At 34.8% G+C, this 27,761-nt stretch overlaps 2 protein-coding genes across 2 annotated transcripts in view; both read right to left on the bottom strand.

Moving 5' to 3' along the window:
• On the bottom strand, positions 1 to 21,891 carry LOC113495183 (muscle segmentation homeobox-like). The gene is made up of 3 exons (XM_026873792.1): positions 21,206 to 21,891; positions 756 to 940; positions 1 to 579 (listed from the first exon to the last, which is right to left on the bottom strand). Exons 1-3 carry the CDS (start codon positions 21,774 to 21,776, stop codon positions 316 to 318), a joined length of 1,020 nt encoding a protein of 339 aa, XP_026729593.1. The 5' UTR covers positions 21,777 to 21,891; the 3' UTR covers positions 1 to 315.
• A 60-nt stretch (positions 21,892 to 21,951) lies between these two features.
• The window catches only part of LOC113495086, a 91,942-nt gene continuing 86,132 nt past the window's right edge, over positions 21,952 to 27,761 (bottom strand). The window contains exon 5 of the mRNA XM_026873681.1: positions 21,952 to 22,470. Within this exon, the coding sequence (XP_026729482.1) occupies positions 22,340 to 22,470 (131 nt within the window). The 3' untranslated portion in view covers positions 21,952 to 22,339. The remainder of the gene's footprint in view (positions 22,471 to 27,761) is intronic.

Genomic DNA, 27,761 nt, shown 5'->3' with positions numbered 1-27,761 from the left:
TATTTGAAATAATATTGAATTCGAAAATGTGGTGAACGAATTTTGTACTGAAAATAGGTCAAATTAAATTTTGGTAATAAGGTAAAGGATACCTATGACGTAATTATCAGTAAAATTATAAGAACATTATTCTAAATACACAGTATTGTCTAAACCCATTAATCTATATTTACAAAATAATTTACAACTTGGAGAAGTTCAAGTCCGATACACCGCACTCACAGCCGCAGGTAGCGACAGGAGAAAAACTTTAACTTAAATATTTCGGAATTCACTCGATTGTTTAGGTTCACACGTGTTTTAATGTCTTTTGTTTCACTGTTGGTTAGTCTGCGTGTTGGGGGACGGTGAGCTGGACACAGGTGGTTGGACCATGGTGAGGTGTGGCGGCGGCAGCCCCATGGGAGGCAGGGGCCGGCCCCCGGCCATCAGGTGGTGCGGGTGGAAGTACTGCTGCAGCGCGGGGTGGGGGTACAAGTGGTGGGGGTGACGAGAAAACTGCGCCATTTTGAGCTTCTCGATCTCCGCCTCTTGGACGCGCTTTGCTTTCGCTCTTCGGTTTTGGAACCAGATTTTTACCTGTAGACAAAATATGATAGTGTTATTTTTTAACTCTATTAAAATTTCAAATTAGGCACACATGTTTTATGATTTAAATTCTGTCTGCATCTTTTAATTTACTTTGATAAGTGAGATGTGAGGAAAGAACACAAAATTGTCGTGCCCTCGGTACGTAAAAGGTATTCAATGCTAACCTGTGTTTCAGATAGTCCGAGTGACGAAGAGAACTCGGCCCTCTCGGCAATGCTCAAGTATTGTTTGTCGACGAACTTGCTTTCTAGCGCGCGCAGTTGTTGTGCGGTGAATGGGGTCCGCGGCTTGCGATTAGGCTTGTGTTTGCGCAGATTGCATTTTAGCTTCGCTGGCTCGCCATTAGCATCTATAACAAAGAAACATATTGTCAGACATATAAAACTTGAACCAAATAACTCGAACACAGAATGCAATCACATAAAATTCTGAGCAATCAAAATTAATAAGGGTAATTTGTAAACGGAACGATTGCTAATGATGTTTCGCAGCCTTTGTGTTATGTGTCATAAGAGATTGGTTTCAAAGATTTAGTGATGCATACGACAGATAACGTTCGGAATATGCATTAATATTCTAAAGTGGATCTCGAAATGCAAACGCTTCGGTTTCCTCAGCAAGTATTTAACGACTAATTAATAACCCATTAAGCCTCCAGTTTTCTCATCCGATCACATTTTTCTTGCTCGAAATGGTTTTGAAATAACCCTAGATGGAAATTGAAAGAATATTATGAATGATAAACGAGACCGTTTATCTGTAGGCGACGCTGCGCAAGTATGAATAGCACGAGCTTTGCTGTTACATCTCAATAACACAAAAGCAGCCGAATGACGATCGGAATGCCGCTCCGTTCCTCGGCTGGATTAATAAATCGCATAATAAAACTCATATAAAATAAAGGCTAAAGGAAACGAACCGCGATCCGATCCCGATAAAATCTCGACGAGGTAATTTTTAAACTTATTTAGCGACGAAAACAAGCGTATTAGTACGCAAATCGTTGACTTTATTGCCGCAGCTGGTTGGAGAAGAATTGATTAACGCCCACTCTATCAAGATACGTCAACAGAAAAATGTTTTGTTAACGACCAGTAGGAGACCGTTTAGTATTAAGATCATCGATGATACTCGTATGATTAGTCAGACTTATTTCATTTTGCTTTTCATCAATCAAGTGTTTCATTACTTTTGATTTAGTTTTTTTATTGCCTGAATGATCCTCAGCACGCTTAATACGTTTTGTAATTTTACGATCATTTAATTCATCAATCAAATCAATTTGTGATTGGATAGTAAATTTATGTCCCTCTGACTCATTATCTTGTCCGTCTATTAGTAGTTTCGTCAACTGATTTCTGGTTTTTATTAGTAATTTGGATTTGATTGTATAAAAACTCGATTTTATATTTATTAGTTCCATCGGTCGCTTTAATAGACTCCAACCTACATAATTATCTATCAACTAATTGGTATTTAAGTACTAATTAATGCTTTTGAACGTTGATTGATCGTCGAACACGTGTTGAGACTTTCGTTTTATTGTAATTATGACACATATTTTGTTCACACGTCATTATAATGAGTAAATGGATAATAAGACACACTGTGACATCGGCTAGGGCTAAATGGATGCGCACTTAAATAAGGTCGATTCAAAATAAATCGTATATCAAAGAGGTTTTACTTCATAATTCATATCATTATCTTAGAATGACGTAGAAAGCAAGCAGAGGTTTTATCTAATAAAATAATGTACAGAATATAAACAGTCCAACTTGTCGAAATTAAACAAGTAAAAATATAAAACAACTATTAACCGAGTGAATAATACTGACAATTTATAATTTGCATTCAAAATATTACATTAGTAGCGTGGCGCTCCAAACGCCGACGTATTAATCCCAATGTCAAACAGTGTACACTCGCTTAATAGCTAATGGCCCACAAAAAAGTAAAGTAAAAAAAACCGTAAATTATGTGACAGTCGAAAAAAAGCTAAAGTGTATTAATGTCGTGTTTAGCAGACGTCAAAGCAAGTACCGACGACAAGACGGAAATAAAGCCGGGACCCGATGCACAGCCACCAGTTAAGTGGATGACTTTTTTTATTTAACCGTTCAACGTAAATAGATTACTTAGTTACCACATTTTCATTTCGAACACACTTTTTATATCGATTTCTTTCACAGTATCGGTGGCAGTGAATTTTAATAAACACTGCAGGTCTTAACGACATTCTTTGCATAATTAATGAGAAAAACGAATAAAGAACACAATAATAAGTTGATGTGACGGCGCGGGCGCACGTGTGGACTGCTTCTTGAAATTATCCGGGAGCTGTTAAATTACCTCTTTTAAAAATACTTATATGGGACTGTCTGCTCTCGTCCTCTTGTTAATTGTATTAAGAGATATTGACTACAGATGTTACAACGCTGAATTATGTCCGTGTTGTGACTCGCACAGCGACGAGAGAAATATGAGACGTTTTAAATGTGTTTAAATACATTTTCCATTGTTGTACATCGTCATCATTGTCTCTTTCTTTTTGTATTCAAGGAATGTCTAGAGAATGAATTATGAAAAGTGCCGAGAGTTTTTGTGACAATTTAAAATGGAAATCAATTCGGATCCTGCACGTTTCTGCTGACGGTACCTAATGTTTCAGTGCGCTGCTAAAAAGACAGTTGATATATTAATGAGCATGTTTGCTTTTTGTGTGCGCACCACCATTAATCGTGCGAGGCGTGGTATGTCATTCATTCCAATATTTTAAACGGGCACCGTATACTTGACGTTTTTGTTGTCTGTACAAGAGAGGCGGGCATTCTTTGCGTCTTGCGGGATACTTAACATTACACGTTTCTTTTAATATCCATGATCGAGAGGTAATATTAGAAAAAGCAATACAACCGTGAGTACCTACAGTTCTATCTTCACAATAATAACGCTACAATTTCTTCGCAGTTTAAAGATCAACACTCATTATAATTTATAATTCAGTTATCATTAGCGATAAACTATCTAGAAAAAGCTTACTCTGATTTCAGTGAGAATAATATAAACAAATTATGCGGCGTCGTTAGCAGTAAACAATGATCATTACATAAAATATAAAAACTCATTTGCCGATTTTTACCGCAGAATAGAATTGGTGGGAATCGGAAATGATGTTGTGTATAAAAATTAATAGGTTCATAATGTTAAAAATATAGTGATACATGGACTATAATTTATATGTTCAACAAAGAACTATTAAAGCTATTAGCCGCGTGTTCCCGGATTCCTTAAGAAAACGCCCACAATATTTATCTCGTGATCAAACGGAATCCTGAACGCGGCCCATTCATCAGCACTCAATCTTTACCTCATAAAGGGGCCATAGAAAACGCGGAAGTGAATCGCTTCGCCTTTAAACGTCTAATTTATGTTTGGAAAACTATTTACTGATGTCTTTTATGTTTTTCGTTGATACGACCATTATTTATTATTGAAATAGATCGGGTCTATGGTAGAGGAATCTGATAACGAATAGAATTTGATGAATAGTTCTTCTTACACGCTTTTGAGTGTATTCAAGATGAAGATGTTTCATGAATCATAGTTTTTTATAATTAACGGCTGTAAATATGATTTTATGCTTTTTAAAAGAGAACAGACGGATGATTTAGGATGTTTTTTGAATAGTTCCATTATTCATGGATCGCTTGTTTTTTTTTACTTTGATGTCAGTGCCAAAGCAATTAATTCGGGCCAAATAAAAGACGATAAAGTAATACCTATGAAATACATTTTTATGTTATTTTTGTGGACGGGTTGTTTGGTATTATCTTGATTTAGAAATAAATTTTATGCTGTTTAAAGGTTTTCATAAAAACCATTTTTTTGTCCCAAAACCGGGTACAAATCGGACTCTCATTTTACAATTAACTCGTATAACGTTTAATAGATGCAAACTGAGCTAAGGTTAAAACATTTAACACAACACAAAAATTAAACCGACCAAATCTCTAAACATTGAATACAAACGCAACATCATCGAAAATACTGCTTCAATACACTTGAAATACAGTTATTACCCTAAACCAATTCCGCTGGTTCTATGGCCTCACCTTAAATGATCTATTAAGAGCATCGGAACATCCAAGCTCTGTTTATACTTGTCTCGCTTCGCTCACTTTACAAATAGCACTATTCAATGGGACATTAGTATTTTGGCTTGGTGCCAATCCCTGACAGCAACGTTTGACTGCTTGTTAAACACAAAATGTCATTTTGCTTTCGTTTTCAACGATGTTTTGTTTTTATCGGAGTGAATTTATTATTTGAAATTTTGATTTAAGTGTTAAGTTTTTTTTGTGTTTGGATATGATTTGTTTATTCTTTAATGTCTATTTATTACTCTTTTATGATTTAATAGGTGACTTAACAGAGATTTTTGTTTTTGAAAATTTGTTATTTACACTTTTTCATATTGGACTATTAGAATAGAAACTTGTGTAATTAAATTATAGAATCACATTTTTAACAATACGAATTCTACTTTATCAATTAACACTAAAAATTCAATCTGATTCAATATACCACTAATAAATAATCAAAAAAATAAAATTTAATCATTTATTTTTTTGCTAACCGTACCACAAATGAAGCGGTCGCGACAGTCTTGTTGCGCATACTCGGTAATTGATTGGGAATGCTTCTATAATTAGGAGCGTGACTCTTGTTGCTGACCATACCTACCAACTACCTATACAATAGTTGTATAGCCAACACTAAAAGTGAAATGGATATTACATGTTGTACATCCATAAATAATGCTAATATGACTTATAATGATTTTAAATGACTTATTAATAGTTAAAAGGCATCGGACATAAATGTTTTACATTGTTAACGTAAGCCGACCTTTTATAGCTGAGTTCTGAACACGAACATTAAATATAATTACTTTTAAACGACGTGCAATAATCTTATGTAATACGCTTAAGGCTAAACTGATAATGACTGGTTATAAATTCTACAAGCATTTTAGCAACTAATTTAAAAACCATTTAAAACATTATTGCAATTAATAATAATACATCCTGTATATGTCACACTACAATGCCCCGATTCTACTATTTACAATTGCTGATGAATTGATGGGAAAATATAATTAATTTTAATGAATTTCCAGTTATTTTGTTGGCAAAATGCTTAGGTAAGTGATCTATTTAAAAAGCCTGACATATCTGTCAGATTTATGTACCCTTTAGAATGTTACGTTTTACCCGATACAACAGGAAGGGTAATGATTTTGACAAGCAATCTATACTCTATCTATAGTTCCGTATTTTCTATGCTCAGAGTATAAAATGTTGGCGATAAATAACTCAAACATGCAATTATCCTAAGCATCTGTGAATAGATATGCATAATTGCATAAATTATATGCAATAAATTAATTATAGGTTAGCTAAGACAATTGATTATTATTGTCTATTTGATCATACCAAGTATGGCCTAACATAGCGGTCGTGAGTTGAAACGATTTAATTAAATAAGGTTTAGAATATTATAGGCTGAAAACTAGAAGTGGCAAAATAAAAATAGAATTAGAGAGCTAAACCTTCCTCTTACTTTGTTATATAACTTTGAAGTAGAATGCTCATTATATGTTATAATATTTGATTCGTTCTCACTACCGTTTTTTTTTCGTCTAAAACCCGAAATATTTTATTATTATTATTCGTATATTTACAAAACGTCCATGATACAAAAATAATCCATATTTATCATACAACTACACATCACAGAATTGTAACATCGAAACAAAAAAAATACAATGCATTTTTCATTCTCCGTTGTAATATTTATAACTCTACGTCCAATACAGAATAAGGCATAGTTTACAATATCGTGCTGGTAATTGACAAGTGGTATATTAATTAGTTGCATATCCCGGTCCACTTGACTTGCTCACCACCGGCGCTGGTTTGTACAAGGCCTTATAATTCTGTGCAATGAACATCGGCCTACAGTCGTCATGGGGTGTCTTTATGTGTACACGGCTTTATAACGGATAGATAGGGTAACAGCGTAAAAGACATTTGTATGCAATGTTTTAAGGTTGTTTAAAAATTAATATGACTTTGTTAACTTTCGTGACATAAATTATTATATTATCTTTATTATTATATTTCAGTATAATGTCTTCCTCCACTTTAATATATTTTTTTATTGTTGTTAGTTGTTATTTCCTACATGAAACCCAAAACACCAATTAAAAATCGAATAATAGCCGCACAATTAGAACAACACGACAAAACATGTTACGCACAAATTGTTTCTCACAGTGAAAATATGACACCTGTCAACGCCACAACCGTCAAACGTCAGATGCAGTTTTTCCACGAGATTATGTTGGAGATAAACTCGATAATCGTGTGAACAGTAGCTAGAACATAAAATACAATAAACTGTTGCTGGTGTAAAAGTGAAAGTTGTCTACATTAATTATTGTGAGAACACTTTTAGGTCAAACCTGTCAATATTGACATTTCCAACGTTTTTTTAACCTACTTAAGACGCGCCTTTCCCAATATCTTGGTACTTCAACTTGATGGTTTGTTTTTAATTATTAATTAACAAAGGTTACTTTAAACGTGATAATGAGTAAGCTCGACATATTTTAAATTATTATTTTTTTGCCGGGTCTGTGTATCAATAACTCTGTGGTCTATATTAATAAATGAACATGTTAATGTTTGTGCGTCGGTCGCTCGGCGGGACGTCTCCCGGTCTCCCACGTAATGCCACCTACCTCAAACCTATAGCGCAATGATAGACCTACCCAATGCCCATTAGGGATTCCTTGAAACACACGTGGAATCTGGTATGCGTACACCATGAACAATTAATTATGGCCACGAATTATTTAATACTTAACTTAATATTCTTTTGACATCATTATGTAAATTACTTACTCCTACATTTATTTACTGACCAATGTCCTTAAACTTATTCAGTAACATTACTTAGCTTAATTAATCTTAATTGTAGACACAAGTGCCCTTGTTACGTTAAAAAATAATTGTTGTGACGAAAACTAAATGATATGGTTCACGATTATAATTAATCAGTTATAAACCAGTTGAGAGCAACAACAAAAAAATAAGTTTTAAAAATCGAATAACCATTTTGACTAATTGGCCACTAATAATTCACATAAAAAAACTAAAGTGACATTCGCTTAAAACCGCGAGAAATCCGACCGTTTTCAAAACTTGTTTAACAATCAAAATAATTAATAACCTAATAAGTTGGAGGCAAATAATAAAGTTACTTATAATTACTGAATCGTAAAGGAATAAATTATTGACAAATCTTTTAATTATTTGCTAATTTGTGATGATCAAAATCCTATTATTTTGGGGTCACCACACACCAAACATGTTATTTTCGTTTGTTCATTCTCTGCAAAGCTTAGCAAAACTTATTTAATTGAACACAAAAATCTAAAACGTTGATTATCATAACGCCAGTTGTAAACAGCTTTTAAAAAAACAAATTCTTATAAAATAAAACTTTGATGTGACAAAAAACAAATGCAATCTTACGACGACAGGTTTTTTTTCTGCCGTTTACTCATTGAGCATTGAAATTTGCAATCTGCTCTAAATGGCATTGTATCAGCTATGCATATTCTTGCTTGGACGTAGATGGGCAACCTTATTTCCAAGAAGGTCTCAAATTTATAATTTATGTTTCTGGCAACAATGAAGACCCGCGCGGGCGCTCGATGACAAATTATCTAATTCGTTTCGCTTGATCATTTTAATTAACTCCGAAGTTCCGAACCAAATAATAAAGGAAAAACTAAATTTAATATTTAAAATTATTATTAGTAATTTATCGGACAGAATTTATTATAACATAACTCATTAAATTTGAAAATTTTATTCGAAACTCATAATAATAAAATGATCGTCCATAATAGTCATTCACGTGTTGCCAGATTACAAAACTTAATTTTCATTATAAATTAATATTAATTATACATATTTATGAGCATGATTATAATATTCGCGGTATTCAAAGACAACGTTATAAAATTATCATTGGATTACAGTAATCATAATTGTATGAAAGCTACGAATTATTTAATCATTATTTTTGATGCTATTAATATTAGATGTCATTGTAATTATTAGTGGTACTTTGAAAGCATGTTTAAAACATCTTTCATCTAAATTATAGCATTTTATAGGATGGCTTTAAAAAGGCCTATCGCATCTTTTCTATATTCTGTTGCTTGATGATATTATCTTAATGTGTAAACAGTAGCCGACTTTCATTTGACTATCTTTCCAAGAATCGGATGTATGCCACTATAAACCTACATTTTTATCTTAATTTGTATCAAATATGTCTTTGAATTAATATCAAATCAGATGGCGGTTTTGATACAAACTGTTATTTTTCTGTCTGATCACAATCTTTAAAGTGAAGTATCTTGATTCTGTTTTTCTATCCGTTTATTTACTAGGCTTAAAGGCTCAGGTGAATTCGTTAACACTGCGTTTTGTTAGCGGGACTCCAAAGAGGTTTTTATGCGCCACAATACGACCGAGCTCAGCTAAATATTGCCAATTTACTTTTGACAATACAAAATGTTTATGGCGACACAATTTCGAATAAACGTTCACTTAATGACGTACCAATTTTTAGAACGCAAAACTCAATTGAAGCGTTCCATTTTCAAAAGGGCTACCGGTGGCGGTTTTGTTCGGTGCAAATTGACGGATTAAATTGCATCGCTTGTTTTCGTGAAAGAATGCATTCGGCGAAAAAATACGAAGTTTGCCGAATGCTTTTAATGGGTGTTTCTAATTGGTCAACGCGCGGGTCGAGGCCAATTGTTACAAATTCGGGCGAAAGAAAGCGCAGGTATTTATAAAGAGCCTTTACAATGCGTGTGGTTCACTCCGCAGTGAAATAGAACGTTTAGGTTCAGGTCATAACTCTAGTTTGACTGTAACTGTACGTTAACTAGGCACTTAAACATTTAAACTGTGTTGTTCTGTTCATTGTCTTCTGTCGTTCAAGCACCGGCGTTAACTTTTAGCGTACGCTTCTGCGAACTACTAAAAATATATTCAGTGTTCTACACGACCATTTGTTACTTGCACATGCATGGTTGGTTGCAAATGAATTTGAGCCTTATTAGTTGAGTAATAAGTGCGGGGTGTGAGTGATCGGTGGCAACAATGTTTGTAGGTGTTTTACTAATTTGCCCGTGCAGGAAGCACGGATGGCGTGATGAGGACTCAGTACCGTATAATCTTTGCCTCTGATGTTATCTAAAGATTTATTATTTACTGTCATCGTCCGAGAGATGGCAGCACGCGTCACTGACTGTGCCACTGGACTTATCTCTTTGCAAATATGATTTCGTGTAATTTTGAATCTTAAACAGTTGGTATAAGAGCTATGCGTTTCATCTTCTGAGACCTCCCATAGCGTGATAGGTATTGAAACTAGGCCATTTTTCATGCCTACACATAATTACGATTAATTTCCTGGTAAGTTGCCTTATTTAGTTTCTACAGCGAGTTAATGACTAATGTTATTCATATTGTGTGTATTAATAGCAGGTTTTGATTCAACAATATTGAAATGAATGACTCCAAATGAAAATTCAATTTCGTGATCAAAACTGCGAAACATGACCGCACATGGTTACTGCAAAAAGCACAGCTACATTGGCTACACTCTCAGCAAAACGATAGAATAAACTAAAGGAATATTTGTTCTAAAATCGAATAATCCAGCGATTGACTCGGCCGAGCACTCGAGTACTCGATCGAGCGACGCGCACGCAAACGAATCGATTAATCGCTTCGTTACACCAGCCGCCCGCCAGGCGGAGCCACGCGTCAATAAAATACTTGTAAAACTATCGCAAAATGAATTAAAACAGATGGCGAGCCAATTAGGAGAGGCAATCGTGCGCGTACCGGGCGAAAAAAGACCTTAAACGTGGCGTCAAATTGATTTCTTCCTTACGACTTTCGACTTAAGGTGTCTATTTGGTATTTTCGAGTGGCAGTAATGGGGTTTCAGTTTACAAGCGCTAACGAGAGCATTCGAAACGATAAGCCTTTCCAGTTATACTGATAGACAAATATGGATATATTTATCATTAAGTTTGCACTGAAGTGTACGCTTAGGCTCGCGTTATGTCATTATACAGTGCTAATTAGCTTAGGGACGGAGACAAATTCGTGCTCTTAGATATCCGAGAGAAATAAATAATTCATTTTGTTTATTTGTTGGTAATTTTGTAATTCGAACGTTTAGCTCGATTTCACTGAGCCGACTCGATTGCAATACATTTGGCCATAAGTAGTGAGTCAGCGGCGTTGCGTCGATACCGATATGATCATTAATCTAAATTGCGCTGTTAAGGTGCAAAACATGCCTACACTAATAAAAGTTAAGTAAAATATTTTTTCCCTTACAATTTATAGACTAAATCTCAGGCATCAGTAACATTTACCAAACAGTAATTGGCTCAATCGCGCCCATTATTAAAATCAGACAACCAAACCGTGCCTTTAAACTACATAACCGCCGTACATAACCGTAGTTACTTAACTACATAATGCTAAACCAATTAGAAGTTCTATTACGCCACAATAACAGCGATTGCGATAACAAACTATAAAGGGTTAATCAGTTGGTTGATAACTCGGTGTAACTCAATAAGTGTGAAATAGAATGGTCTGAAAAGTTACCCATTGCCATTAGGGAGTGGTGCGAGGCGAACTGTGACGTTTTTAACCGGACGATACGTTTATTGAGGCTAAGGGTTAGGCCACATTAACGTTAGATTGCTATAGTAGTTAGATTAGCTAGGCGGTTGGATATGTGACGGAATTATGAGGATTTTTTATGTCAGTCGTAGGCGCCGGTGTGTCGTATGACTTTATATTTTTTTTTTTAATATGTTATGGAAATGTAGGAAGTAGTGTTTGTGGATAGTTTTGCAATTTAAATTGTTGTAGCGGTACAGGTGGCTCAAAAAAGTGAATTGTTTAAATATTTGGAGGAGGCTCTTGCTCAGCTATGAGACACAGTAGACTATGTAAAAAAACACCACCTTGAAAACTAAGAAAACATTAAAAAAAAGTCTTCCACGCATTATTAAAAAAAACTAAAAGCACGTTCAACTTGTTTTTTACATTACTCAATACTACCAATCTAACAAAACTAACGACATATAATAAATAACTTTCCACAAAGATCATTTCGAAGAACAGATAAAACAAATTAAAATTTTAGATAATTCATGGCACTTGAGTAGCAAGTGAACGAGTTTTGGGTATTTTTAACGAGTAACGAGCGCATTGCGATCGTTCGGCAGTCGGCACGCAACGCGGCCGCGATAAGAACAGGCTCTGCTAATTACGGTAGCCATGTTACTTTTTAGCATCTATAACATTAAAATAAAAATATATTCTCGTACGTATTGTGTGTATTAATTTTATGGCAACACTCGAAAATGTATTAAAAACTCGGGGTGTTTGAGCAAGTTCTGTAAAAAATATATATTTCAGATTAATATTTTTTAATTTAGAATCAAAGCTCATTTTTTTCTTATAATATGCACCCAGTTTTGTTTTAGACCCGCACCAATTACGTCACTGGTTATGTTGAAAAAGTACTTAAGTAATATCAGACCTTATAATAGATTCTAAATAATAGCTTAATACGACTATTATTCATAATCGATAAAGCAATCGAATGAAATCGAATCGAACAATTGAATTTAACAAAATGAGGTGCTCAATTTAAATGTCGGTTAATACAGGTAATAAAATAAGCGAAACAATATAATACCTTATCCATATTATTAACCCCTTATCATAATCAAATGACTATTAAAACTATGTAACGCAAGCGTTAAGTAAACAATTATTTTGTTAATCAGCAGAATACTCACATTTTCGCGTTAGCAATTTAACATTCTTAATAGACCATTATGCTTGGTCGTAAACAAATAGGGAAAGGGGTATTAATGGTATTATAGTTCGTAAAAGTTACCAATATTGCGTGGTCGCTGTGGCCTGGACCATTGTGCGTCGATAAGGGGCCTGTTTTCCGTAGTTTTATTTTTCAGTTGCAAGCCTGCCTTTGTATTGCGATTCTGTGATACGTCGAGTGTGTGAAACAGCCGGTCAAATGTGAACGTACCTTTATATAGGTAGCTACGGGTAGGTACCAGTTTTATGCGGACCGAATTTGTAATCTCATTTGAATAGCGTTCATGGAGAGTAAAATTGTTGATGCTGTTTTCTGAGGTTTATGATAGGAAACTGATTTTAGGAAATCCCTACTAATATTTTAAATGCGAAAGTAACTCTGTCTGTCTGTTACGCTTTCAGGTCTAAACCACTGAACTGATTTTAATGAAATTTGGTTCAGAGATAAAGTTGACCTTGAGAAAGAACATAGGATAGTTTTTATCCCGGACTTTTGAAGAGTTCTCTTGGGAACGCAATATAACCGACATCGATGCGGGCGAAGCCGCGGGCGAAAAGCTAGTTTAGTATAAATGTCTAAAGAATGTCTTGAAAACGCTTAACTGTTTCAAGAAATTTATTTGGTGATGATATTTCCAGACGATGATTTTTTAAACGTGGCGTCGTTCAATTATTTTCATCGAGTTTTAAGTTAACTTTAATACAAAAAGAATACGGAAAATACAATACATTTAAATATAATTTGCGGTTGAATCACCGTACCGAAGTACATGACCTTGTTAGTGCGTGCAAAACTAATTACTTTTTGCGCTAATTACGTTTCACTATCTACCCTTATATTTCATTTGCTTCATAATCGCTCGAGCTATCGTAAACTACGTATAACTTACACTTTTTATTCGCAACTTAGTAACGACTGCTCGCGACTGTACTATGTTAAATAAAAATTAGATACAAATGTGGGTACAACCGAGTGGAAAGTAATTTATGTATTGTTATGTAACTCGAGCTTCGAGCGCATTCCGTTTACACTTTGCTCGCGACTGTACTTACCCAAGCATTATGCGGGTATAAAAAATATGTGCGAACGTACAGCCGAGTGGAAAAGTGCAATTGATATAAGCTAATGTATCGTATTCCTGCAATACAAAGATTTTTACAATTCACACTTTTTGTGCGTAACTTCGTTAGCAAATACTGAGAAACGAACGTATAAAAGTTTATATAAATGTTTCTTTGAAAAGTGTAGATAAACTTTAGTCGTATATCAAAGGATGTGTGAAATGTGCTGATGTACAGGCGAGTAGAAAAGTGCATGGTAATAAAAAGTGTAGATTCGTGTCGACATGTGATTGCATGACAGCGAACACTTTTAGTTAGTCATTTGCAAATTATTTTATAGCTTTATGTTTTTAACGAGGACATTTTGGGTTGTCAGCCAATTGGCACGCTCAAAACTTGTGTAAAACATTATTTGCGATGTTCAACTTTTTATGATTATTGTAGAAACGTGTAAAGGCGCGTTTTATGTTGCGATAACGTGTAAGAAACACTAAAGACAAATTAAATCTAAAGAAGAAAGTAATGGCTATTAAAGCACAAATATCTTTGTTACTTTTTACATTAAAAACTGTATACTGTATGAAACTTGAAAAAAAACGATTCTGATAGAACAAACTCATCGTCATATTATACAAATCACATATAAATACCATCGCAGCAAACAATTTGAAACAAAGAAAAGTGTACCTAAACTACCTAACTACACACGAACAAGAAAACAAGCAAAAAATCTAGCACAAATACTAGCAATTGCTATAAAGCGCAGTTCTTAGCCATAGTTGTGATGATAAGCACCCTTCGCATGTTACTCAACACTAGAAAATGTAGTTACTAATATTAATTGCAATGTTTGCTATTTCAACTGGGAAAATTGCTATTTTTCTGCATAATATATGAAAATAGAAAGAAAGATTGTGTTTTGTTTATTCGTGAGAGGTATAAGGCAAGGTTGTGTTTGTTTTTCTTTAATGTTTACTAAGGAGTCGAATCTATAGGAGTAAATAAATTCTGACAGTTTTAAGTTTAAATTTTTGGCATTTAAACAGTAAAGTTGAAGGCAGAACATGTCTGAAAGTTAAGGAGGGTGTAAGTCCGTTAGTGTAGCTAGATTATGGATATCAATTATTAAAGATCTTCAAATAAATTATGTATCTATTTATAGTTTAATACAAATCATTCTGATCAATATTTTCAGCTATTATCCTCCCCCTTTCAGAGGCCAGTTTTGTGCGAAGGGGACAGCAGGACGAATTCTTTCTCGCCATCTTTTGAGCCTGCCATGAGGTCCTCTTATGTTCTTAATAAAAATCAGACAGGACTAAGCAGGACTTCAAATAATTTGCCAATACTTCACGGCAAAGGTATGAAATTAACCGATACAAAAATAGAGGAATTCTCCTCTCATCCATAAATACTTCAGTTAGTTTACAGTACAGGCTTATTACATTTTGTAAAGTTTACGTAACTTACTCACGGATCATTTCAAGTTATAAGATCGTTTCACGTGACTGCTACTGCAAGTCTATCGCGTACCATAGAGAACTACTTTACCTCGGTAGCGAAGCGAGAAATGAGCTAGCTCAGCTCAAGTTACCTGACGTTTAAGGTGCGGGTCACAGCGAAAGCTAAGCTTATTGAAAGATAGAAATTGTTCTAAAGTTAGTTATTATAACCGATCCAATGTATGATACACTTTCTTTGCTTAACTTCACGAATGGTTGTTGTAGTTCGCAATTTATCAAAGGTTTGTGTATGGGTAAACATTTCGAAACCTGTCGGGTAACGCAAAAGTAGGATAGAATTATTAAATTAAATTTTATTAAAGATTAATCGTACAGTCAGAAGTGGGAGACAATAATCCAACAGTAGAGACACAAGAGAAATTGGTCACAAAGAAATTAATTTCCTCGAAAATAAAATTGCTTATGATTTTTTGTTGATGTTGAATAAAATCTGTTCTTAGACATTTTTCTTCCATACATTAGAACGAATTGATACCACTTAATGCCTTCGAAATGTCACTTTCCAACTAGCCTAGCTTTCAGTGTGACTTCCACTTTACACTTGCTTACAATTTTATTCCGCGCCCTCTGACCTCAGTTTTTTCTTTTAATCTTATACTTATGGTAATAGCTAAGTAATAAGTTACGAGACATTGTATAATTCAAGTGAATTATATTCAATTGGACTTTGTTTAACTTTCAATGTTAGGTGCTCATGCAACGAATGGGTTGACTTATTTGAATATGTGTTTCTTTGTTTTTTTTAGTCGACTTTGAATGTTATGTTTGTTATAGTTATGCCCATATATAGACATTTAATAAACTTTCATATTACGATTATAAATAATTGTATTGATTGTATAAAAAAGATTCGCAGAAATTTAATTATTTATGAGAATCCTTACAAACGATTACAAATTTTTTATTATTATATTTACTAGAAATCAACTGATCCAAAAACCTTACCTTTCTAAATTTTAACATTTAGTCACGCTACCTAAAACGCAATAAAACCAAGATAAAACTACGCACACAACAACCATCTTGAAACACAAAAGCGCTTAATTTGCGTTCACAATACAACATTAGGAGCTAATAAAGCGCTGATAGTTGGGGTATCGGCCGATTAGCCCGCAGTAATTGAATAGGCGTGTAGCGACTCCATGTGTCGCCTAATGTTATGTACACACGCAATCGCAGGGTGCATTTGAGTTTCGTGACCTATGCTCACTTCTGTACTAACAAATAAAAATACACCTTGAGGTTAGGTGTGTAAGGTCTATGTTTCTGTGAAGGGTTATGTCTTCAGAGTATGCGGATAGAGATGGAGTTATGGATTTATATTGCCATCTCTGTCTTACAATAATTCCTAAATCGGAGTTTAAAAAATAGGGTTATACTTTAGGATTATTTAAAATTAGAATGGCTTGCGGTTTTACCGTCGCAGACGCTATTAATAGATTTTCTAATTATTCGAATTGAGAATTGAATTATCATAGTTGTTTCATAAGCTGTCATCATAGTAATCGTTTCTCTATGCCATGTTTTAAGTTACGAAGGACTTTTTCGCGATTTATCCGGTTAGAAGCCGTTTTAAAAAAATATTTTACAAAAAGAATAACCTGCAACCATATAATGCTTTTTTACCTTTTTTTTTAAGTCGATGTCCTTCGGCTATTGTGCCAAGAGCAAGAAACATCAGTACATTTATTTGGCGCTGACAGCGGGCGTGGCTACAACGTCGAAACGAATCGCTCAAATTAACGAATGTGGTCACACTTTTGATATTTTATTGTAAAATCGAGCATAAAATTGAAGTATTGTACAGAAAACGTGAGAAAAAATATTAGGCAAAAACTGAGTAATAATGAGAAACTATTGGGTGTAAAGGAAATAATTTTACATTAGGAGACTAGGGAAACACACAAAAATGTATATTAATCTTTACGAAATTACCACTTTATATGAAACATCGTTTTTTAATAACTTCCGACAATTCCTTAAACGACCATAATAACTATCATTAATAATGTTCATTGATCGATAAAAACGTTCGCATCGAGTGTAAAAACAAATCGATTTCCCTATTCGAAACGAATAAATTTCAGTAAACGATTTATATTAGGTATCGATTACCGTAATCGATTAACATTGTACCTGGAAATTGTGTCAGGGGTAATATTTAATTCATGATTATTATATCACTAATATAATAAAATGAACGAATGATTGTGTGTATGTGTATGTGTATTACTTCTTCATACACAAGAATAAAATACACTGTTTATATTCATTTACCCGACTATGTCGGAAGGGTTATGTTTTTAGCATGAAATCACACTAATATCTAAGAATATTGGAAATGTTTTATTGGAAAAAATATCAACATTTCATCGCAATAAAAAAAACGACGGACTCTGGGAGTGCCGGCAGAAGTGAAAACTCGAATATTAACGTTGTGAATACAATACATTTATTGCGCTATCGTACACAAACATGACAATTTATATTTCACAAACTGTTGCCCGCGACTTCGTCTGCGTATATACAATGGTAAATACTGTAAATAGCCTAAAACCTTCCTCGATGAATGGTCCATTCAACAGAAAAATATTTTTTCAATTTGAACCAGTAGTTCCTGCGATTAGCGCGTTCAAACAAACAAACAAACTCTTCAGCTTTATATATTAGTATAGAAGTATAGATTAGAGAGATCTTCTCTTTTGTTTTCGTCTTACTAATTTTCGATCAGCATCACATGGCCCTGACGCGAGTTTAGATGTTTTTACCCATACAAAAAAAGTGCTCAGCGCCACTCAAGAAGTTTTCACTTAAAAAAAACGAGCAACGCCGCAGTTGCAAGCTAGTAAAACAACAAAGTATACTGTAAAATTGCATTCGATTACGTACAGCCGATTAATTACTCGATTCTCTAAATAAGGCATTATTTATCGAGTATAGAGAGGATAATTGTTGCTGTAGCAATTATTTAATATTATTCTATGTTGATACGATATAAATATGATTGTGTATTGCCATATTGGTATAGCTGTCATATTTTATTAAATATGATATGATCAGGTCTTAACAATAATTTATGTTGCACAGGCCTCTTCCTATATAGGAGAGGATTGAGTATTGATCACCACGATGGCCAAAAATTATAATCTTCTTTATCTCACGATATTTTCCTTAAAGTTTCACATATTAACTTTAACGTCGAGTAAAAAAAATAAAAGTATATTAAGTACAACGAACCGGTCGCGCTGGAGAAATTATGGAGAGGCCTACGTCCAGCAGTGGACTGCTATGGGCTGAGATGATGATGATGATGATGATGAGGATGATATTAAGTACTACAGTTAGACAATAAGAAAATATCAAACAATCATTTTTGCCTTTATCTGAACAAAAAATATAACGAAGCTTAAAGGTTGCGACTAAGGGCTGATGACGTAACAACGTTTGTCAAAAATTGTAACGTTGAGTGACGTAACGCGCAATTTAAATTATGATATTTAAAAGGTAAGTTAGAAACTTAGGTACCTTTTAAAGTGTGTATTTCCGCAAAGATAAAATAAATGAGAAATTATCGATTTAAAAGCTTGTTGGACGCTTCTCGTATTGGCCTACGGGGCTACGATACTCAGGAGCTCGTATGAATTTTAAATTAAATGTCATTTCTACTAAAGATTTTAGTACCGTTAAAGATTTGAATTTATACAGGATATTAGGTATTAAAGGCAATACGTTGAAAATTAAATTAATTTAATTTGTTATTATGAAAATTGAAGAAGTTTTCTGATTTAAGAATAAATTAATTTCCTTAGTTATTTAATCTTCCAACAAATAACGTTAGTAGACTAAAAAAAACTTAAAGACCTATTCAAAATAAAAATAAAAACGATCGAAATCGACAAACATAGAAAGTATATAACAATATTCTATCATTTCAATTCAAAAGCTCGTTATTTACACACTTTAAAACAAAATAATCCAATGACAAATTCAATTCTAAACACCCTTTACAAATAGCTTTCCAAATTCGCAAAATTGTAACTTAACCCTCCAATGCCGGGGGCTTATTTATACAGGATCCGTGAATCCGTAAAATCTGCAAGATCCACGCCGGTTGTCGAATACGATGTGCTATTGTTTACGCATCAACACTGATCCGTTATTTATGTATGGCTTTTGTTCTCGACGGTACACCGTTCCTTGAGCCACGACTCTCGAAGGGTTAACGAGATCACGATACGATGGGTGATAAATTTGAAATGAAATACAATAAAAATCTCGAAGAATTTGGATACGATTCAATATAATACAAAAAAAATAGTTCTGTTCAATATCGACTGATATATTTACCTACTAGCTTTTCGCCCGCGGCTTCGCCCGCGTCGATGTAAGTTATATCGCGTTTCCAAGAGAACTCTTCAAAAGTCCGGGATAAAAACTATCCTATGTTCTTTCTCAGGGTTAACTCTATCTCTGTACCAAAGTTCATTAAAATCAGTTCAGTGGTCTAGACGTGAAAGCGTAACAGACACACAGACAGACAGAGTTACTTTCGCATTTATAATATTAGTAGGGATTATTAATACTAGGTACGTATTATACAGATATAATATGTAACTGTTACGTATTCCTTATCAGTTAAATACTAGTGTAAATATCTCGAAGTATTTATGCAAATCAAACCATTAGATACAAATAATTGATTGTAAATTAACTGCAAGAATACCAGTTAACTAGTTACTAATCACAACGCCATTAATAACCCATTTATTTGTGTATTTAACTAAGGGAATATATAAAACGTATAATACTTATGTATTTATACGTTCGTTACTGTTTACGTGGTGACAACCGAGGATATTAATTAAAACATTTAATTAATCAAACAGAACGGGAACTAATGCAATTAAATTTTAATAATAATTTAATATCATAATTGAGTATGGCGAAAATAATTTAATTAATAAACGCATTGCAGGAAAACGCGATATAATGGCGAAAATATTATAACGGTTTAGATTAATTAAATATTTTTTCCTTATTGTTTCGTTATATTATAAGGGTATTCCCTAATTTTGTTTGTTCCGAAAATTTGAGTTTTATAATTATTATAATTAATGATTCAGATGTTTTTATAGGTTGACGGGTGGCTATCGGTTATCGTGGAAACGCCTAGAATCTATCCTTATAACAAAATTTATCTAAATTGGTTTAGTGGTTCTGATATTAAAGTGTTAAAAGCAGACAGATTCTATCTCAATTAAAATAAGTATTACGGGCCCAAAGTATTTATCGTACTACGCGGTAATGTTAATTATTTAAATACCAAAGTAGGAAATATTCTGCATTGTATTCTATTTTGATCAAATAATTACAAATTACAAGTGTTAATTACTCATTAAGCAATTACGTCTACATTATCTAATCATTGCCAAATATTACGCGGAAATCAAACAATGCTAAAATAACCAAAATTATGTTAACCTATGCTAAACAATACCTAATCAATTGTCAATTTTACTACAGCGATGTGGACAAAAATAATTTAAATACATTTTGAAATAATAACTTTGAGCTACAGACGCTAATCAGAGCAGAGTTTTAAAGTTGAAACAAAATCCAAATTTCTCAAAAATAAAATATATACATTTGTAAAGGTACGTCATACATTGACAATGTAACTGTTTTTTCCTACTTACTATTCTAAAGTTTCAGTAATATTTAACCACATACAAGCTACTGAACATATTTTTAAACTAAAACGTTATTAACAGCAAATAATCTAGAGGTAAATCAAACTACCTCCTACTTTGGGCGCATGAAATAAGTATACCTATATAAAATTATGAAACCAAAACTCTAATACGAAACGAAATTCCATTCATGCCAACTAAATGTTTCTACAGGAGAGCAAAGTTGTGGTTTTTAGGCAGGACTCAAAACATTATTAACACACTAATATCGATCTACAAGAGTGGATACTGAAAAGTATAAACTAACCTGTTAAATGTCCAACGGGGAAATGTGACTGGAAGAGCGGACCGAAGGACGGCACGACGGGCGGCGGGCCCGGCCAGCCCAGGCCGTAGGCCGCGGCCGCCAGGGCGCTGAACGGCGTGGGCCGCACCAGCCGCGCCTTCTCCGACGCCGGCCGCTCCTCGTCCTCGCTCGCCATCCCATTCCGCAGTTCCTCCACATCGACTATCGAGTCCTCCTGGTTCACGGAGTCCTCGTACTCCTCGTCCGACGACGTGACCGTGGCTGACACGTTCAGGTTGAGCGGCGGAGTCTGCGAGCAGGGCCGCGGCGACACCGACTTGCCCCCCGGCAGGTCGGGCTGCGCGCCCGGCGACTGCCGCAGCGGAGACTCGGGGATGCTGCGGTGATGGCGGAGGATCTCCGCCGTCTCGTCCGAGCTCGCCTTCGTGTCCGCCAGGATGGACGCCACGCTGAAGCTGATTCGCGACGCCTTCGGCGGCTCCGTGGCCTCGGCCGGGCTGCTCGGGTACCTCGAAACACTCTGTATCGCCATGTTCACTTCCTTGTCCTCGTAGCTTTGTTTCTTTAACATTGAACGCTGGTCAGTTCCATTTAGCACAGGTGGGTGACACTGGGCGATCGGCGGATCGTGTACGCATGCGGGCGCAGTCGGAGGTGGACTGGCGCGCAGTGGCGGGCGAGCGCGGCGGCGCCGGCGGGAGCATGCCGGGCGTGGCCGCCGGGGCTCCGCCTCGCCGCCGCCGCCCGCTCCGCCAATCGACCGCTGCGTCGCCGATTGATCCGCGCGGGACTAGGGGGGAGCGATTTAGCACGCTCTTATCTCGTTAGTCTCCTTTGTGATACTCGATTTTTTTTGTAGGAATCAAAACATAATTACCTTTTGTAGGGGTTCGCGCGTTTTGATCGCACACTTTATGCCCGCCACCAGAGGTATAAAGTATAAAAATATAATGAGCACTCGTGAATGCCGCTTGTTAAATCCTTTTGAGCGCTCTCTGCTGGTCCCTTTGTAGGATTAGCGCCGAGGGGGCATTGGTTTGATGAATTTTGCTGCGTCCGTGTTTACGGATCCGTTTCAAATTAGCGCAAGTGATTTACAACGGCACTGCTCACTCTTATTTATATTTGATTTATTTAACTTTTATTGTGAGAATGTCTTTCCAGTATAAATTCAAGTCTCCCTCCTAAAAGATCTTTGACAGTAGATGAGTAGCGACTTATATAGCCCATTTCATTCGCTTCCTGCATTCCATCCGCCTGATTTCCTAATGAGACAAGTGAGCATAATTTTAATCTCAGACTGAAAGTGCCTATAAATAAAATACAGATCGCATTATTAAACAAGTAAAATGCATTTTCTTCAAATAATTCTCCCTTTCAGGATGTCTGTATATATCTAGATAATATTTTTTATAGTCATCTCTTTCTTTCCAATAGTACACTACTACTGGACAAGAAAAAATAACATAACATTCTATTTCACATTGTGAGCTCACCCTTCTCAAATTCAGGAGAATTTTATATCACAGACATTTTTATATCGACGTTTAAGTAATTTAACTTTCTTTTGATTTAGAGTAGATAGATAGTAGTTGTGATCTCATTGCGCAAAAACTTCGACCTCTAACCCGTTTTGACTATCCTAATATCAAATTGAAAATTACATAACCAGACCACAATTGACTAATTGAAACCATAACTAATCAACATATAGCTAACAACAGGCAGTAAAACAGCTTATCAACGTAAAATATATTTTTAATTAAAAGTTGAAAGGTTAAAGCCTATTTTCCTGTTTTGCAACGTTCTTGTGTCGCAGGGTTTTGTTACCGGGCGAAATAGGTACATAACATACAAAATATTTCTTTCAAAAGTCATGGGGAAAATTGTAGCTGGTGAATTGGTTTATTTCTATTTTGTGCAAAAAATTGAAGTCATATTTAGTTTTTAACTGTCTATTAAGATGTTCCTCTCTGGACTCTGGTTGTATCTATAGAACGAGAAGAACTCCAGGAGGTTTAATCCGATAGGACCTTTCCCAGGGCGAAGTAAGTCCATGAGGATATCCAACAAATCTCAAAAGAAAGCGATATTTTGATGATGATTAATATCGACCTGTTTTTTCGTCGGGTTTTTAAATGATCATATATTTTTTTTGCGAAATCGATCATGTGGTGTCACTACGTTTTTGGTATTTGCGAGAATTGGAGTAGGAATAATACTGAAACTGCAGCTGTTTTTAAACAACTTGTGTCTAGTTTATTGCTATAGAACCTTCTAAGAACGAAAACTATTAATGAATGTTCCTATTAAAATTAATCCCATAAAACGTTTCATTCAGTTCTCGCATCCTTACAACATTGCCGTTTACTAAATGCTGGATAGAAGCAATCACTTTTTCCCATCAAATTCCCTCTCAGGAATCAATTCAACCAAAATTAGATAAGGATAGTTACTTAAAAATAAACATTACGAATCTTCTCAGTCGGTTACCGACCAAAAAGAGGGTGACATACCATCACCCTACGTCACAAGCGGTAAAAAAGGGGACATCAATACCATCCCTCTCTTTCCCACACAGGGAAAGTACTAAATAGGTATTTAGTATTCGGAAGGGGAAGATAGTTAATTACATAGGGTGAAACCAAAAAAATGTCTTCTGTCTGGTTGCTGCTGGCAAATTTGAAACTTATCACAGTTGCATAGAGTTCGTTCTTTGTTGGCGTGATTTGAGGGTAGTTAGTAAGACTTTCCTTATAGAATGCGTGTGATATAAATATAAATGTTATTAATTATGATTGGGTTCATTGATTTTGGCTCAGTTTGTATTGTGAGAGTCGAAATATGTTTCGTGGTTGTTTGGACCGACTATTGAATTTGGCCTACGAGAATTTGAACAGTTGAATAGTGTGCAGCTTTGCAAATAATGTCACGTCATAAGCTTTGTGTCTAAATACTTATCAATGGTGCAACTAACTAAGTAACTTTGATTGTATTTATGATCAAAAAGGTTTCATGTTTATGTAAAATAACGTCTTTCTCTTTGTGCTTATGTATTGGCTCTTATATAATACTAGCTGTTGCCCGCGACTTCGTCCCCGTGGGTAGAAGATATAAGTTATGATTTAGGTATACCTGCCCGGTTTTTTTTCACATTTTCCATTATATCTTAGCTCCTATTAGTCGCAGCGTGATGGTTCATAGCCTAAAGCCTTCCTCGATGAATGGTCTATTCAACACAAAAATAATTTTTCAATTTGGACCAGTAGTTCCTGAGATTAGCGCCTTCAAACAAATAAACTCTTCAGCTTTATATATTAGTATAGATATATAGATTTTTCTGCCAGCGAAATTGAGTTGATTACTCATTAAGATTCCATTAAATTACCTATCGTTTAAATTATTTTCCGTTTTGACAGCTTTTCAAATTATTTTCCTTCTACATCCAGAAAGTTTAGTAGTACCTATTATAAAGTATTCTTTCAAAGTAACTTCCGTCATTTTTTTCAAACAATACCTTAGCTCAGAAGACCAAAATAAAATACAATTTCATTTAAAATTGGTACATACGTACATTCGTATATGTATGTTGGCAAATTATTTTAAATCTGTTCTAATTAAAACCAAAATTAGTAGATCTCTCATTTGACTAATGACTCGAAATATTTGTGTTCACGTGTTGCTACACAAATGATGTGGAATTCTGAGCACCACAATATGGCTGCTTCACACAAATATGTATGGAATCCACGATTATGATTTACATGGGTGTGCAAAATGTATGGGAAAAAATATTTAGACACTTCGTGGATTCTGTGAACATTCTCGTTAATTTTGGGGTATCTTGCAAAAGCACGTGCTTTTTGCAAAGATACTAATGATTTACGTCCAACATCACATGCTTAAGTTTTTTTTTGCTATCTTCAATTACCGTAAAGATCATTCATATTTATTTTTGCTCTCCATAAAAAAAGAACTTATACCTCAACTGTCAAAACATGCCATTTTAGGTACAAAAAAAACACGAAGAAAAATACAAACAGTTGTTGTAACCATCATATCCATCGTTAGAATATTTACCATTAATATGGTAATATATGGTTGGGCTCGTAAAAATATCAACTGAACAGTTTATTCGTTTGAGTGGGAAAATTAAAATAGATTTATAAATCACGGCGGAGCTACCGTGCGTGCGTAGGTGGGCAGAGACCAAGTAGCTCCCAGATGGGACAATAAGAGATGATAGAATAGTACCTACATGAGTATGAATAGGTACAAAGGTTATAAGATGAGGGCTGTAATTCATACTGCCTGTTAAAAATGTTAAGAAGAGAAAATGTGATAGAATTTGGTGTGAGGACAGGTTAGAATGAGTTGATGTGATAAATCGATATACTCCAAAGAACAGTATTTTATTATTTCGATTCATTAAGTCGATTGAAAAATGTTCTAGTATATAATCAAATTTCACTTAGAATCAAATCAGTCACTTCAAGTACAATCGCATATTCTATTTAATGTAACTAAAGAAAAAGAGAAAATAAGACTCAGTCAACTAGTGAACAAACTGAGATATTCACAACAGACCAGAGGTCGCTGACCTAGAGTTAAAATTTATCCATTGAATCCTTCAACGGATTGGCGGATTTATAGATTAATTATCATATAAAATCGCATGTCTTCACTACATCTTCTTTGGCCGATCGTTGATGAACACAGCCACAGCATAATGAGACTAGACAAACCAGGAACACGTCAATTAGCAGACATTTTGCCGTTTATGTTTTTTGTCGTCAAAAAAATTATGATTTATGAACAAAATGTGCAACATGACACTCGTTGTAGCCGTTACTAATTGTCTATGGGCTTTAGCTGTGATTGCTAGAGATGGAATTAGTCGATTTCGTTTTATCTCTCAACTCTATCTAGGTTTAGTTAGTCTGAGATCTAGAATTAGCAAAGTGTGGTTTGCTGTTTTATGTCGATATGGTAATGTTATGCAATGACTTGACAGAAATTTATTGTTTCGTGTTTCGATTAAAATAAAATGTATAATTCAAACGGCGTTTAAATCACAGATTTCTATACACGCAATACAGTAGCCACTTTTGAGTTTCCCACATGTTTTATTAATAGGACACAAACTTTTATTTTCATTTTGAGAACTCAATTAAACACTTTAAAATCTCTTGTAATATTTCTCGTCTCACGTAATTACGGTCACTATATTGGATATAATCGGTTAAGCTAGTCCTTTTACAAGCTATTAGCATAATTATACCATTTGCTCGATAATCAAGTAACGATTCGGGCGGAGAAATCTCGCGGTATCGATATCATTTTGTCTGTGTACCCATATGTGGATACTTCACTAGTAATTAAGTCACATTGTAACAAGACACATCTACTTTACGTCCGAAAACAACAAACTAACCCTTATGGTATTCGGAATAAAGTTCTTATTTGATTTGTTAGGTGTAAAATTATTGTGGCAAAATGATGTCTCCCGGTTAATTTAGTTTAGGAAGGAAATATTTTAGTTCAAAATTCTATTTTGACATTCGTGTTAATCGTCCTCAGGTGTGTAGAAGAACTTATGGAATGTGTCATTGATACTTTTGGCAGTGAGGCATTCATCATTTTTGTATAATTTTAAACCATATTTAACCGACTCTCTTAACGAAATAAGAAAAATTGGAACCATAGGTTCACATTACTAATGATTCAATTAGTACATTTTTAGTTGCCGCTTCCTTTACTTTTTGTCCTCTGACTAATTTTATAAAGGACTTCATTTAAAACGACGAATATCTAACATACACCATTACTTGAACACCCAATTCTGTCAAACGAGCAGAATCGCCAACAAAAAGCTAACTGGAAGACAACAATCGACTAATTACGGCGATCTTTCATCATGTCAACGTCCGCCATATTGGTGGCCATTAAAAAAGTGTTGCCGTCACCGCGCAGGCGTGGTTCAACAAAAAGCACCTATTTGTTCGATTTTCAAACGGAATTTTAATCGACGCGAGATAAAACTTTTTGCGCGGCTACTGGCCGCTTGCCCTTAAAATATTCCGCGAAAGCCCTTTATCGTTCCAATTAAAATTTCGAACGCAAAATGGCTTCTTTCGTCCGCCATTTTGATGTAAAGAAAAAAATATTGGCGACCCTTTTAAATAACTGCATAATAGAGCAATGTCTACAATTTACGTTGACAGTACTTTAGTAAAAAGCCTTTTAGTATTTGCCTTAATAAGCTTAGCTTACGATGGATGATTGAGAGATAAAACGTTTTCTATTTTGTCTTACAACCGTATTTATAGTTTCTAATAAATCTTTCTATCCGTTCGACTTTCTGTCCATCATAAGCCCCTTATTTAACTTGTTTATTCTCTTTGATATAAGTAAACAAGCGAGAGAATAACTAGTAGTCTTTATTTAGTTTCCAGTATCAGACACAAAAGTGTTTCAACATAAAGATATCATTAAAATCTCCTTTGCGATGTGCTCTGTTCAAAAGTATCCGAGGTTGTTATGACAGTATTTCTGC

The sequence above is a fragment of the Trichoplusia ni genome, chromosome 6 (genome assembly GCF_003590095.1).
Source record: "Trichoplusia ni isolate ovarian cell line Hi5 chromosome 6, tn1, whole genome shotgun sequence".
Lineage (NCBI taxonomy): Eukaryota > Metazoa > Arthropoda > Insecta > Lepidoptera > Noctuidae > Trichoplusia > Trichoplusia ni.
This window is presented reverse-complemented; position numbering and strand designations above follow the sequence as displayed.

Bases quoted from the DNA above. Each gene is read 5' to 3' on its own strand.
- LOC113495183 (XM_026873792.1), bottom strand. From the start codon at position 21,776: ATGTTAAAGAAACAAAGCTACGAGGACAAGGAAGTGAACATGGCGATA. The intron at 941-21,205 runs GTTAGTTTATAC...TCTTTGTTATAG, and splicing joins CCCCGTTGGACATTTAACAG to ATGCTAATGGCGAGCCAGCG. The intron at 580-755 runs GTTAGCATTGAA...TTTTGTCTACAG, and splicing joins TCGGACTATCTGAAACACAG to GTAAAAATCTGGTTCCAAAA.